General features: G+C 33.4%; 1 protein-coding gene across 13 annotated transcripts in view; it reads right to left on the reverse strand.

Annotated features, from left to right (window-relative positions):
- Positions 1-533: 533 nt before the first annotated feature.
- MAP4K4 (mitogen-activated protein kinase kinase kinase kinase 4) overlaps positions 534-15,012 on the reverse strand; it is a 243,155-nt gene continuing 228,676 nt past the window's right edge. For all 13 annotated transcript variants that reach the window (XM_039355760.1, XM_039355770.1, XM_039355763.1 and 10 more), the window contains 6 exons: positions 14,547-14,681; positions 13,389-13,489; positions 12,127-12,276; positions 9,395-9,554; positions 8,281-8,420; positions 534-7,767 (listed from right to left, as the gene is read on the reverse strand). In XM_039355760.1, coding sequence (XP_039211694.1) covers positions 7,684-7,767; positions 8,281-8,420; positions 9,395-9,554; positions 12,127-12,276; positions 13,389-13,489; positions 14,547-14,681 — 770 coding nt within the window. In that variant the 3' untranslated portion in view covers positions 534-7,683. The remainder of the gene's footprint in view (positions 7,768-8,280; positions 8,421-9,394; positions 9,555-12,126; positions 12,277-13,388; positions 13,490-14,546; positions 14,682-15,012) is intronic.

The following is a 15,012-nucleotide window of genomic DNA, read 5'->3' on the forward strand; positions in this document are numbered from 1 at the left end:
CAAGTCTCAATGAAAATATATTTATAATTACTCTCTGCTTTTGCAAGCTTGTTGTATTTATATTTTTCCTCAAGTAAGAGTATGATCTTTTTCTTCTAATTTTAATCCTAAGGCTCCACTGATTTTCAGCATATGTGCTTTTGTTCTCATACATTCAGGGAAATTCCAAATTGCTCTAACTTTGACAGACAATAGTCAGTCAACATCTAGTTCATTTCCCTTTGGGTAACAGAGCCTGCATATTCTTTTCCAGTTCAGATCCATTCTGGCCCCAGAAGGACACTTCCAGCCATCTTGGAGTTTCTTTGAAATGGAGACCTGTCCAAGGCTGACTCCCTCTCAGCCAATTTACTTAAATCAGAAAGTTTGGTGACAGTAAACTGATATGATGCTGGTATTTATTCACTGGACATATCAACATTAATTTGTTTTACTATTTACTAATGGCAACGTTAACATTTTATGGAACTTTTAAAAAACAAATCAAATGAGTAAGCCATCTAAAATAATATCTGAATAATCCCACAATTTAATAGATTTTGGAATAAGCTTTCTTCTTTATTTGGACTTCACTCATATTTACTGGACTAATGTATATACAATCAGCATTTTACTACAAGTGAGGTCATCTACATTACATAATTATACAAATAATGCAAATCAATGCAATTTCTGATTTAATGGGCACTTAGATTTAGCAGATATTCCTCTTGTCCAAATGATCCATTAAACTGCGGTTTTACTTACTTCTTCCTTCACTTTTGTCTCAAAGAATTGAGACTTTCTACATTTTTATAATTCCTAGCTCAATTTCAATTCTTCTGAATTCTGTAAAACTAATTTTTAAACTAGTAACAGAACAACTTCTGTTTCAGCAAACAATATTTACAAAGGAAAACAATTTACAAGCAGAAAAGCATTGTTTTAATAGTAATTTTCCTTTTCATCTGCACTCATATATTACATTAAATAATGCCTACATTTTTAATAAAATTATATTCTGGTAACTAACTTCCAATGCCTTACATCATATTTTTTTCAGACCTGATAGGAGTGTTTGATATACAAACAATCTGATATTGTTTTCCCAGTTAAGACTTCTTTGACTCCTTTTTATCTTCAAGTATTCCATTGTACTGCATGGCTGATTAATGACCCAGGAATTTTTCCATTTGCAGTAACAGCTTGTTTAACCTTTAAACCTTCCTCTGCGTTAGTAGATTCATGATCAGGATTTCCAATCACTGCAATGCTAATGATACAAAAAAAACCCCAAAAACAAAAAACCAACCCCCCCTATTTGCTCTGTCCCTTGATAAGGGACAGAACGTATTATCATAATTTTATCTTGAAAATCCTCTCATGGTTTCAAACTGAGTAAGGATATGACAAAGATTTGTAAGGTTTCAGCCCAGATCTTTTCCATCCTCTTTTGTTTCCTTTCATTTATTTCCTGGTTGTCTCCGTTTCTCCCACTTGCAATCTCTGAATCTCGATGGAAATCAATAGGCATTGTGTTTGATCTTGCAGCAGGTAGCTAATTTTTATTGGATGAGTATCCGTAGAGTTTTTTTTATGGAGCAGACCACAATTTTATTGGTACATAATTAAGTACATACACTTATTTCCTGGGCTGTTACAATCTTAAGTACCATAAAGTTAATATCAAATCTTAACAACTGTGTGGTTTCCAGAAAGGCTTATCTTCAACTTGGCCTTTTAGATCTCTTCATTGGTGTGATAATACAATCTATCCACCACTGACCTTCTTTTTTCTTCTTTCCTTTCAACTTTCTCAAGCATTATGGATTTTTTCAAGTTTATATTATTACAAATAATCCTTGTTGTTGTTATGTTGTTAATTGCGAAGCTGTGTCCGACCCATCGTGACCCCAGGGACGTTCCTCCAGGCCTTCCTGTCCTCTACCATCTTCTGGAATCCATTTAAGTTCACGCCTACTGCTTCAGTGACTCCATCCAGCCACCTCATTCTCTGTCGTCCCCTTCTTCTATTGCCCTCAATCTTTCCCAGCATTAAATAATCCTAGCATGTTCCTAATTTTTCTATCCCCTCCTAATTCTGATCAGCTGTTGCTCAGAATTTCCACACTATCCTCCTGTTTCACTGCAAGACATTGTTCTTCACTAGCTCTCTATTTAAACTTGCATTTATATTGCTCAGGTCATAACCTCCCACCGCATTCTCTAGTTTATCATTCTTTCTCTTAATATCCTGTTTAGTGCCTTGGATTTCTCTAGGCAGGATATTCTTTCTGTTCTCCTGTCTAAAGTTGTGGGTTTTCAGAGACCTGTCTTCAGAACACTGTTTCATCTTTTCTTTGTTATGATATTTAAAACGAGCTTAAACACCTTTTTATTTGACAAATGTGTTTTAATGTTAGCATTAGCCCACTTACCAATATTGTACTCTATTCTTGTTAAGCTTGGCAATTTTTAAATATTTGTTTATATTGATGATAGCTGTACAGGCATTCTCCTTTATCATTATTTTGGACACTCTTGTAAAATGTATGTTAATTGTGTTGGGTTTTTAAATACCCATGCAATGTAATAGTCTAATCACTAGGAATTATAACCTAGGCAGAATTAGAATATCTGTGTATTCCTCCTTTTCCAACTGGAAGCAAAATCTTCCTCCGTCAAAAAGTAGATCAAAAGAAAATCAGGTGATCAAAGAGCTTAATTTACTGAATGATGAATAACATACTTTCAAATTATGTATCTAATCTCTTTTCTTTCTAATACTAACTAATTAGGCTGTAAGGATCCAGATTTCTTGGTATGAATGGCTAGAATAAAGAATAAGTTCTTTTTCAACTTATTCTATCTTCTGGACGTTCAGAGTAACTAACAATAAGAAGTCAGAACAGAAATCATTAAATATATAACAAACAATTAAAATATCTTAGCTAATTCATATTGAAAAAGCACAGCTAAAGAGGAAAATCTTAAATCATGTCCTAAAAATAGATAATGAGTAAGTATAGCTCCTAATAGTTTGGGAATATTATTCAAACATAGAGGATTTTACAGATTATTTAAAATAAACTGAATGATAGGGAAAAAGCAACAATTTATTTCCGTGTACAGCACGTACTTTTCACAGGAGTTTCAAAACCCTAGCGTGTTGTAATGGAATAGCACATCTGAGCTACTTGTTGTTACTCAGATAGTTAAGAAAGTACATTTACACAATCTCACAGTCAATTTCTTCCCAAAAATACAGAATCATCTACAATTACAAAAAATGACTGAGAATACATGCAAGGCTCAGAGACAGTTGTTTAAGGAGCTGAATATAATGTAGGACATAGAAACAACAGATTCATGCCCACTGCATGACTAAGAAACTCAGAATTACACAAAAGAAAATTTAGACAATTTATAGAAGTTAATGGGAATATAATTTGATGTGTGCTTATGTGCATAAAACGTGAATGTATAAACATAAGCAGGAATCAATATGCATTTTCACACTGGCATAGGAAAGATGTTGGAAGCTAATGCATGTTCTGGCAGAATCAATGTAGGAGTGGCTAAAATGTTGGATCCGCATCACGAATATTGAGGATCAAGTCTACCTTTGCCCTAGAAGCTTACTAGGAAACGTTGGACCAGTCCTTCTCCCTCAGCCAAAGCACAGGACTCCTGTTGGGAAGAAAACTAGAAGAATAGAGAGTGATATGTTCTTTTTTAAGCAACTATAAAAAAAGTTGCTTAAGATACAAGTCTGAGAAAGTAACTAATATAAAGCCAACATTGTGGACACCCAGCAAAACTCTTATGGATCTTTTGTCAAGCACTGAATGTTTTTCAATACGGTGATTGTGAGTCATATCATGCTTCTTTCAAAATATTCCCAACCTAAGAATATTTACCACTTCCCCACAGTGTCATCCAATCTCTTTTCACTTTGTTTTAGGAAACATTAGCATTTATATTCACTGTATATTACCTAACAGTCTTACTTTGTACCAATTCACACTTTGGTCCATACAGTTTTCCCGTATTAACCTCTCTCTGTCACTTCTACACATTTGCATGGTCTCTAATTATTTCTACTGCATTCCTGAAAATAATAGGGAAAAACAGGATAGGTAAATTATGGTTTGCCCATATGGTGATACTTATTTATAGGAAATGTATTAAGGCATAAGGCTTAAAGTACATGGTGTTTAGAATAAGAATAAAAAACAGTGTTTGTTCTGAAATAACACACACATACACACACAAATCCTTGAATATAAATGCAGTGAGATACAAATAACAGATGATGCATGTCCCACATGAACACTCCATATATATATGCCTTAGTAATTAACCCTTGTTAAATCTTTGGTGGGAGGAAAAAGAAGATAGCTAGGCTATGTTTTGAGAGGTAAATCAAGTCTATCTTACAGTGTTTCAAAATAGATACACATCTGCAATGGTATGGGGATGACTTTGGGAGAGAGGGAGCTGTCTGTGGCTCTTCCCCCTGTTTTCCAAAGTCATTTCTACATACCATTACAGCATTACTCCTTTTTGTGTTAGCTTTTTCTACAAAATATATATTTCACAAAGTTTATCATTTAAAGAATCCTACATAATTTCACTCAAAAAACTTTCTCTTGAGATAAAAAGTTACTCAAAATACTTTCCACATACACATAGGTGCCATTTTTACTTTATTTAAGGAAAAAATGGGTGGGAAACAGTTATTTATAATACACAAAAAAATTAGACATCACTGCAAAAAGGCTTGGTGTTTCCTTGTCACCAGTCTATTTTGCAGTTCTACAATTAGTAATTTTACTGCAATTTTGTCATTTGTATTATTGTTTAAGCATCTTCATAGATGGCAATACTGGGGTTATTTAAAAAAAACACAAAAATTGTGTACTGCTATCACTATGAAAACCTAAACCCCACAAAATCACTTTGAAATAAACCATAAATATGTGATGCACGTTAGTGTAACAAAACCATTTTTGTAAACATTTTCTCCAACATAACATGTGCATACGATAAAAATAAAGTCACTGCATTCATACAGTTAGAATTACTTTGACATAGGATACAGAAATTATTACTTAAAGCTTAAACTAAACTAAGAGTACTTTTAATGCTTACCAACAGCACTGTTTTAAAATGGATGTCAACATTTCATATGTAGTGGTTTCATAATACTGATTTGACTTGTAAAATTAGCCACCATGGATTTGTTTTTCCATCTTCTTTTCATTCTGATGTACAGAGCTGCACCAGCCTATTAATCTGGCAGAATTCTTCAAAATTACAACATTCTTCCATTTGTGAACAGTAGTTTCTTTTTAACTATTTGCATACATCTCTCTCTCTCTCTCTGTGTGTATGTATGTATGTATATGTATGTATATACACACACACACACACACATGTATGTATGTATATGCATTGGGATGTGTGTTCACACACATGCATACAAACATGGTGGCATGAGGGGCAAGGGCAAAAATTAAATCACAAGATGTGATTCTAAACTTTTCCTAAGAGCCTCTGGCCCATTGGTTTTATCATCTCATGCTACAGTTCCAGTGCCAGAAAGGATCCTATTGCTGGCGGCAACATCAATCTCCTGCATCCCATGCATTTTCCACTATTCAATCTACAGTTAATTTTTTGACTGTTTGCTAAGAGGAATGAAGGGAAATGAAAGTCACCTGTAATCTTGGGTCTCACATTCAGTGCTATCTAAATCTCAAACAATTAAAAAAAAACATGAATTTTGTTTTTAAAAAAATCAAAGCAGAAATTATCAGCTGTTCCTATTTGATTTATACAAATTACTTTTGAGGAAAGGAGAAACCCTTCCAGCTCTTCAAAAAAAAAAAAATACTTAATAAAGGGGAGAAAGCTAGTAAGAAAAAGAAACAGCACTTTTACTGATGTCCTAAGTAGTACTAACTCAGATCTAGGCTCCTTCAATTGGTGCTGTTTGACACAAAGCAAGTCATTTGGTCTTTGTTACTTGATCTATCAAAGCCTCTTAACTGAAGAATCACACATAAGTCCCTAATTTTCATGCCATGAAACACTGGAATCCAATTCACTGATTAAACAGGGAACTTAAGGCAACTGTCAACTAAATTACCCCAAAGATATTTTTTAACAGTTCAAAAATCATAATTATTGTATCATGACTGTGCATTATTACATCACCCACAGATAATTACACACTCAAGTCTTCTCAAGTAATAAACACATGTAGCCTTTCAAAGTATTAGTCTTGACAGATTTATTATAAAGGCCAAAAATTTTAGGGATAAAACAAAATTTTGTGGAGCTTTTCCTCTTTAAAAACACAGGACAGGGAAAAAAAAAAGATCCAAGAATTTAGATTTTACACTGAAACACAAGTATATGTTGCTTTTAAAAACTGAGTAAGTAGAATTAACTACATTCTTATAGTTTTAGAGCATTGCATTTTTAGAAAAGGAAAACATTCCAGATTTCTTACGAAAGTATTGAATTTGCTTAGTTTTTGTTACTTTTGTGTTACTAAATCTCTCATGTTAAAGGTAAAACTTTCTGGATTTTAAGCTAAACTTCTTAAAGTTCCGTTGGTAATGAAACTGTTAAAAATAAAATTAAAAAATAAAATTTCAAAATTAAAAAAACTCAATTACTCTTAAGTCCTTAATCTAATTTAATCATTACAAGTGACTGATGGTCTGATCTCCTAAAACCTGGTACGAAAGTAACAGTCAAATCTGTAATCTGATAGTTTTGGTATCACAATTAAGTGGATATTAGTACTGGTTCTCCTAAAAAAATTATAAACCTAAACCACCTCTTTTATTGTATGCATTAGAAACAATGAGGTAGGCACAAAAATAAACATGTTTGGAATTTTCTTTCCCCAAAGACTGGTAGTAAAAGCTGTTGCACATTTTAGGTTTAAACAAAAATTAAACCTTTAACTGAGGCAGTGCTAACACTGAAATTACCAAGTTTTGGCCTAATGAAGAGTCATTGTAGAAAAATGAACTATGCCGTTATGTTTTTTTAAAAAAACCACTGTGATTTTTAGGCAAAACCTGGCACACAGGACAAGAAGGATTGAACTCTTGGCCAGGCCAAAACTTAAAAAGAAAATCACCCCACCTTCCCTAAACCACTGTGCCTTTCACATTTTTATAAATAATAACTTTTAAAACCTGCATCTTTCTCTTTTTCCACAGAGTCACATTACAAAAAAGAAAAGAAAAGAAAAAAGAAAAAGAAACATCAATTAAATTACATTGTTAATATTACTATATTAAATTTGCCCCCTGCTTCAGTGACACAGAGTCCACCTATGTCACCCTCCTGCACCTTCTCCTGCCTGCCTCCTTCCAAAAACGTTTTCCTGGTCAGTCTCTTCCTTTATTCATTAGGACATCTGGAGCAGGGAAAGGAAGAAAAGGAGAGACCTGATTCTTTCTCTACTGGGATCCCAAATCAGATAGCACCTGATGGCCAAAAGCACCAGCTGCACCCTGCAGCCTCAGTTTAAAAATGAAAAGAACCCAACACCAGTGATGCTTGCACATGCAATAGCATGTTTGGAGTGCATCATGGCAGGTCTGTACTCCAGTTGCAAATGATTCCAAGTTATGAAGACTCCAAAGGACAGCAATTCCTTGCCAAGCTATAGAGCTTCTACCAGCTGAGAAGAGAAGTCCTGCCTAAAGTCATGAAATAAACTTGACTGCTTCCTCCAGACCGTACAGAGGCAAAGAAAACCTGTGAAGTAAGAGATAAAGAGAAAACAAACTTATCAGACAGTGGAGCAGAAGTGGGGGACCAACAGAAAACAAGCACAGGGCTGAAATTTATTTACAGAACAAGGACAGCTTCTCTCACTCCTGTCATAATGCCTCTCATGATGTAGAGACAGAAAAATTATGGGAGTTTCAATCCTGACACATCTGGAAGGGAGCAGGGTGAAAAAAAACAGAGGACACATTTATTATTCATTAATAGTGACATCCAAGCCTCTGTGGAATATCAGTGTGCAGCAGAAAAAATATGTGGAAAGACATCGTATATGCTCTTTGATGTTAATTAAAGCTTTGCTGTTATTCCAGGAATCAAAAGGTCAATATGTGCATCGAGAGCAATGGACCTCTAATCCTTTTGCCCACATTCAAATATCAGAGGATTGCTGTCATCATTTATTCTTCCTCTTCTCCACAGTAATTACAAAACTGCTAAACTCAGTATTAGAAGTAGAAAATATATACATGTATACCTTACCTTGTCATTACGTTCACATAGAAATTTGAGTCTTTGTGCTCTTTTGTGCATAAATACACCATCCAAATGTCCTGTTTCCACTGACCGTATTTCAATAGCCTTTTCTCCCCAGCCCATAATCTGATTGGATCGAATGTAGGCTTTAAGATAAAAAAAGCCACTATTAAATATAATAATAAACAGTAATCTCCATCTTGGGCATTCTACATTCCTCTTAATTTTTCATACAAAACAAAATTTTGTTGACATAAATGTTCATTTAAAAAACTGAAAGAGAATATTTAGAGTGTAGATAAGCTTTTCTCTACAAATACAAGTTTGATCTGGTGCTTAAGGCATCAGGCTAGAAAACAGGAGACAGTGAGTTCAAGTTCTGCCTTAGTCAGGAAAGCCAGCTGGGTGATTTTGGCCAGTCACTCTCTCTCAGCCCAACCCACCTCACAAGTTGTTGAGGAGAAAATAGAAGGAGGAAGGTATGTTGGATATGTTCGCCACCTTGAACATTGAGTTATTTGTAAAAATTATAAAAGTAGCAAATAAGTAAATAAATAGATTCACACACACAACCCTTCAGTTATTAAATGTACAAGAATATATAACTGCAAGCATATGCATTCATAAGAAACATTCCTTCAATATTGTTTACTTCCCAATATATGTACTATTATATATTATAATTATATCAATTATAGATATAATTGATTTTAATACGGTAATATTATCAAGACAACAATACATAATATCAGATTATTTTAGAAAAATCTAACTGGGTACAAGAAGCTTGAAATTTATTCTTATTGAACTTATTGGTATACAAAAATATCCATGGGGTATGGTTATTTTGCTTTTCTGCATTATAGATGCAATTATGCATCCATGGTCCATTTGTTTTTTTCATCCAAAGCAATTAATTTTAAGCACAGGTGAAATGTATAATATATAGGTATAGCAGCAATATAGTTATTATTATGTCTTCTGACTTAGCAATAGAAATAGAAAATATAATATCTATCTGTCATGATATTTTAGATTATTTAATAGCCAAAGTGATTGAATAAAGAACCATTTATATACCATTTTCTGTAAGCGTTTCGTAAAAGCTTGGCATACATACCCACAGATGTAGGCATTTCACCCCATTGCAGAACCACATCTTTGGTGATCCTTCCATATGTGTTGACATATACTCCTTCATCCTCATAGCAAACAAGCAGTTCCATTCCATCAGTGTTAGGAAGAATAATGATCGCATGAGGCTGGATACTACACTGAATCTGCAAATACGTGTATCTGTCAACTCCCAGTTGGCAAGAAGGTATTCCTCATTTTCTCTGAATTGAACCATACATTTCCCAGACTGAGAAATAAGCCATGGGATCATAGATGTTCTCAGATAAAATGGATTTGTGTCACGCAGTTCTTCTTTTATTTATTGCTTATTAAGCACAAAACTTATCTTCTGTAGTGTTTATGGAGATTCTCAATCATCTAGGTCATGGTTGTCCCAAAGGTGCTTTTCCAAAAGGCAACTGGACTTCCTTGATTTTTTTTTTCTTTGAAAACATTTCAGAACTAAAGAAGCTTCTTGGATGAGAAGCAAAACATTTTCAAAGAAAAAAACAAAAAACCTAGTAAGTCCAGTTGCTTTTTGGAAAAGTACCTTTGGATCATTTCCTCTAGATATACATGCTTGGATATAAATTATTAATTATATGCTATCCTTTCAGCCTTTAATATTTTTGGATGGTGTATTTTATCCATTATCAAAAATATGGGTTAATGGGCTTCCGGTTTCGGTTTGCGGTGCTGGTGGAAGTGTGGTGAGATTGCTCTCCCCGCCGTTCGGTTTTCCTTCTTTGGGAGACCCTGATAAGGGTCGAAAGTCGCCCTGGAGGGGTGACCACTGTTGGGGAGAACTTTGCCAGTTCGAAGAAGGGCGGCAGCCTCTCTGTTTGATCTGTGGCAACTCCTCAGAACCAAAGAAGAAAAGAGCGGCCATGTCACACCAGCCAAAAGTCAAACTTACATCTAAGCACAATGAAGCATCATGGAGGATTCGGATGAGACCCTTCCTTTCCTCTTCGTTACCCTAATTACCTTCCTGTGAAAACCTTTTTAAACCTCTTCCCCGCTTTCAACGCAGCGGCGTTTCTGTACTTGGGAATTTAAATATTGAAGGAAAGAAAAGAATAAATAATTTTAATAACTAAATAACTGGAATTTTGACTTTCGGGAATTTAAAAGATCTAATTACTGAGATTTATTATTTCTCTAACCATCAACTTTGGAAAATATCCTCTTTTTTCGGCTTTTTTAATTAAAAGACTAACTGGCATCTGGGAAAAGATTTTGTGGTCGAAGGGGGACATCTTGTGGCGAAAACTGACACAGCAAATGGATTTTTTTTTTAAATTATGAGGCTTGTTGACTCTTTTGATTTAGCCTTCATACTAGCAAAAAAGATAAGATTGGGAACTGCTGGGTGGTGAAAACAGCTCTAAGAGCATGGAGGTGGACATTGGCTGATCTTTACTAAACATAGCTTCCACTAAAAGACTACCGCTAATCACAATGGAAACAGAATCTACCCAAAACTTAATTATAAACTTATACTTCAAAAAATCCTTGAAGCCACTGAGCTAATAAAATCTCAAGTGAAAGCCGAAGATATTTTCACAAAACTACAAATTGAACCCCAGACCCCAACTGTTCAATCTATAAGCCAAAAAACAATAGAGGAGGAACAATTTAACATCAAAGAGGATTCTACTCAACAACATGTACAACTTACTGAGAACTTTGACAAACAGATACTGATGTCAACTAAAACACCTGTAATTCCGAAAGCAACAGGATCTGATCTACCATACTGGGAACCTAGACAACTTGGATGACCAAACAACAACTACAACACCGGATATGGCTCTTTGCTTCACCCAGAAAAAAAAGAAGACCATACTGAATTGATGACAAGCATTCCAAACCAAATATCGAGATTTGAACTATTACCTAATAACTACAAAGGGGCCAGTTCCATTGAAAAACTGATAATTGGATGTTCTCCCTTGATTCAAGCAACATGTGTGGGAATGAAGGGAGACATATTGGAGGATTTAAGGGCACTGGTATGGAAGCCTGTCTGTCACAAAAAGAAAGCCAGAGTTAGATTTAAAAATGGGATTTAAAAATTCATTGGAGGTTTAAGCAGCTTTGTTTTAGAGAATTTGACTGATCTTAGAGATATTGACTGATTTAATATTTAGGATTTAGATTAATAAGGGAAATTAAAATAACCTGATAGATTATAGTTTTAATGGTTATAGAGAAATGGATTTGTGATAATGAGAGATATGTTATTAGTATATGAGGAATTATTAGGATGTGAAATAGAATATATTGATGAATAAAGAAAGAATTTAAATTTTGGAATAATAGTTTTATTTCAGTCATGAGAATTAGTTCATAATGAAATGAGGGAAACTAAACCTATATGAATTGTAAATATTGGTTATAAAAGACTAAATTGGAATATGACAATTGGAATTAAATAAAACCTAAAAACAGGATTTGGATATGTATAATTAAAATATTATTGATAAATGTATAGATTGATTGAACTTTAGTTAGAAATGTACTAATATGAATATGATATAATATCTAAGGGAAATAGAGAGGGAATCTTTATTGATGTAAACTGAGATATCTATGTATTACTCTGTTATTGGATTATTGATATCCTATCACCATGCTGCTTCCTAATTACTCGGTTGTTAAAATATGAAAATTAATAAAATTTGTTATAAAAAATATGGGTTAATTAACATGATTACAATATTAAATACTTACATGAGTTGGAAGATAAATATCATACACTGATCCTGAATCCACATCAACTGCATGAAAACCAGCACAGGAACCATAGATCACCTTCAATCTCTGGCCTTCTTCTACAGTAAGATCCACTAACAATGGTTTATGTACCAAGTCTCCAAATGACTGTTAAGTAATAAAATATACATATATATACCAAAGAGATTATCTTGGAAACAACTATGGAAAATATTTCAACTGGACTGGATTAAAATAGCAGTATTCATTGATACAATAATTGCTATATGGCAATAAACCTGAAATATGAGAATGACCCTTGCATGTGTATAATATTTTTAGTTCAGATAATCATATGCTTTTTAAAATCTTTTACAAAAGTTTAGAGTTTGATTGCTACTGTTTCATTTTCTTTGTAAAGCTGATTGAACTTTTAGATAAATGCAGAACAAAAATACCAATTAAAAGTAAAGGGAGACATGTTATATTTTAAAAGTGTTATTACCAGGGACTCAAAATTCACCCTTAAATAATTCTAGAACTTCAAGATGGTATACAAGTAAGTAGTTTTTTCCTAACAACCCTTTTTGTTTCCATTATTTTCCTCACTTCTTTTTTAATAATCTTCTCTTTCTCTACCTTAAATATTCTTTAGCAGATCAATGAACAAAAAGCTTTATCTCATTTTTTTCTTTGTAGTGCTGCCTAGCTCATCTTGCATGACTATTAACCTAAAACTTGGTAGTACAAGGAAAGTCGTGCTTAATAAAAACCTACGAACTGAAAGGAAAATAAGAGTAATGAGGAAAATTGCAACATTTCTGATTGAGGAACTGGCAACAAGTCTCATGACTAAGGGATGGACACCAGTAAAACATGTGTATATTATTTCTCCTACACAGACCATGTTGTATATTCTACTAAAGCAATTATCCTCATATAAAAAAGAAGGATGCAAGAAAAGACATCAAGTCATACCCCTGGTTTCCTTACAGGATCATGGATTGTTCTCTTGAAGAATGAGGTTTTTTAATCAATAGCCATAGATCTTAACTGTAAAGCACATCAACTCAAGACTTCCATAAGAGTATGGCAGATACAAACTATATTTTACTTCTAGAGTAGCAATATCCCCTAATACTTTTGGGTGAATTTGGACTTTTTGCTATCTGATGGTCCCTCTTTAGAACACTTATCATAATTAATATTGCTAATAGTAACCTCACTCTGACATTCTTCAATGACTTTTAACACATTACAAGGGAAAGAGGCACCCTTACCTTAAATGCCATAAATTTGTGGTATGGTTTTGGTGCCCAGGCATAGACTTCCACAGAACTCTTCAAAGCAATTACTAAGAATTTGATTCTTTCATATTTTACTAAAATTAAAAAGGATAAAAATTGTAAAATTATTTAAATGTTTTATACAGTTGATAAGGCATCAAATTTCAATATGTATTGTAGAACATAAATATACACATCAGAGAGTTTATAGCTTAATTCACAAAATTATGAACGCTTTCAAATTATCTCAAATTACATAACAATAATTAACATTACATGTATGTAATATTGATACATTAAAATATATCAATAATAATAAATGTTTACTTTCTAAATATAAAACATACCAAAAATCCACTTCGTTCCTTAGGCAATAATATATATAGATTTGCTTATATTAATTCCCATACCGATCAGAAGATAACGTATCCAACTAAAATAATTAGGTTACTATTTCTTCATTGAAACATTAATATAGATTCTAGCTCAGACATATTCTTAAGATATTCAATGACTATTAATAGTTTTTTCTACCATGCAAATGTGGGAGGGAGAGAGAAAAACTGATTTTTAGCACTCATAAATACTAAGAAATGATTACAAATGTTGGTAGGTAGAGAAAGAAAGCCAGTCCACAGAGAATGGCTATTATGAATTTAGCTTTAAGATGAAATTAAAACCAGACCCAAAATTATATGGCATCTTTTCTTTGGAAAAGAGCCAGCAGCAAAGTCAATGACTTCCTGGTGTTTCATTTATATATTCTCCAACAGGATAAAAGAGTCAGACTATCTTCTTAATACTTCCTAATATATATGATCCTACTGAAACACAATTAATCTCTGTTGTGTTCAGAATTGGTAAAACAATGTACAGGAAAGGAAATTACTTCTCTCTATACTTTGGTGTTAGGAAATGAGATGATGCCCAGGAAGCAGAAAATATGAACTTCATGTTCAATTCACAGTTGTTTGTATTAAAGCATGCTGTAATATATATAAACTCAACAAAACAGGGCATCTTTAGAGCACTTATTTTGAAAATGTGAAATATGTAGCTGTATTTTTATGCCACATGATTTACTCATAAAAACCAAAAGGAAGTTCACTTATAACTAGAATTGCTTTCAAATGAATATAATGAATTACTTACCAACTTTGTAGTGCACACAGCCTTCTAAATCACCTACAGTTGTCCACCCTTGTTTTTTTTCTACTTCAGGATCATTGTGAAGGATCTTGTTTCTTAACCATGAGAGGTAATAAACTCTCAATTTGTTTTTCTTACCTAGACATAAAATATTTTCTTAAGAACAGGGCAAGATTTTCACTACGTAGAATAATTCAGTAATTATTAGAATTGTATGAAAGCAACTGTATATAATTCTATTTCATGTAATTTTATCTGCCATAGAGGTATTTATTTGGAACTTTATTTTTTTTTAAAAAAAAAAACTTCGTATGTAGTCACAATACACCTATTCCAAGATATATAAAGGGAAATTTCTTAAATTATATTAAAAAATATATACCCTGCCCCCAGGACCTAGTAGTCTATTTAGAAGGAAGAATCATCTGCTAGGACAGCGGTTCTCAACCTATGGGTCGCGACCCCATTT

The sequence above is a fragment of the Crotalus tigris genome, unplaced genomic scaffold (genome assembly GCF_016545835.1).
Source record: "Crotalus tigris isolate CLP2741 ecotype Arizona unplaced genomic scaffold, ASM1654583v1 scf7180000018759.1681925, whole genome shotgun sequence".
NCBI lineage: Eukaryota > Metazoa > Chordata > Lepidosauria > Squamata > Viperidae > Crotalus > Crotalus tigris.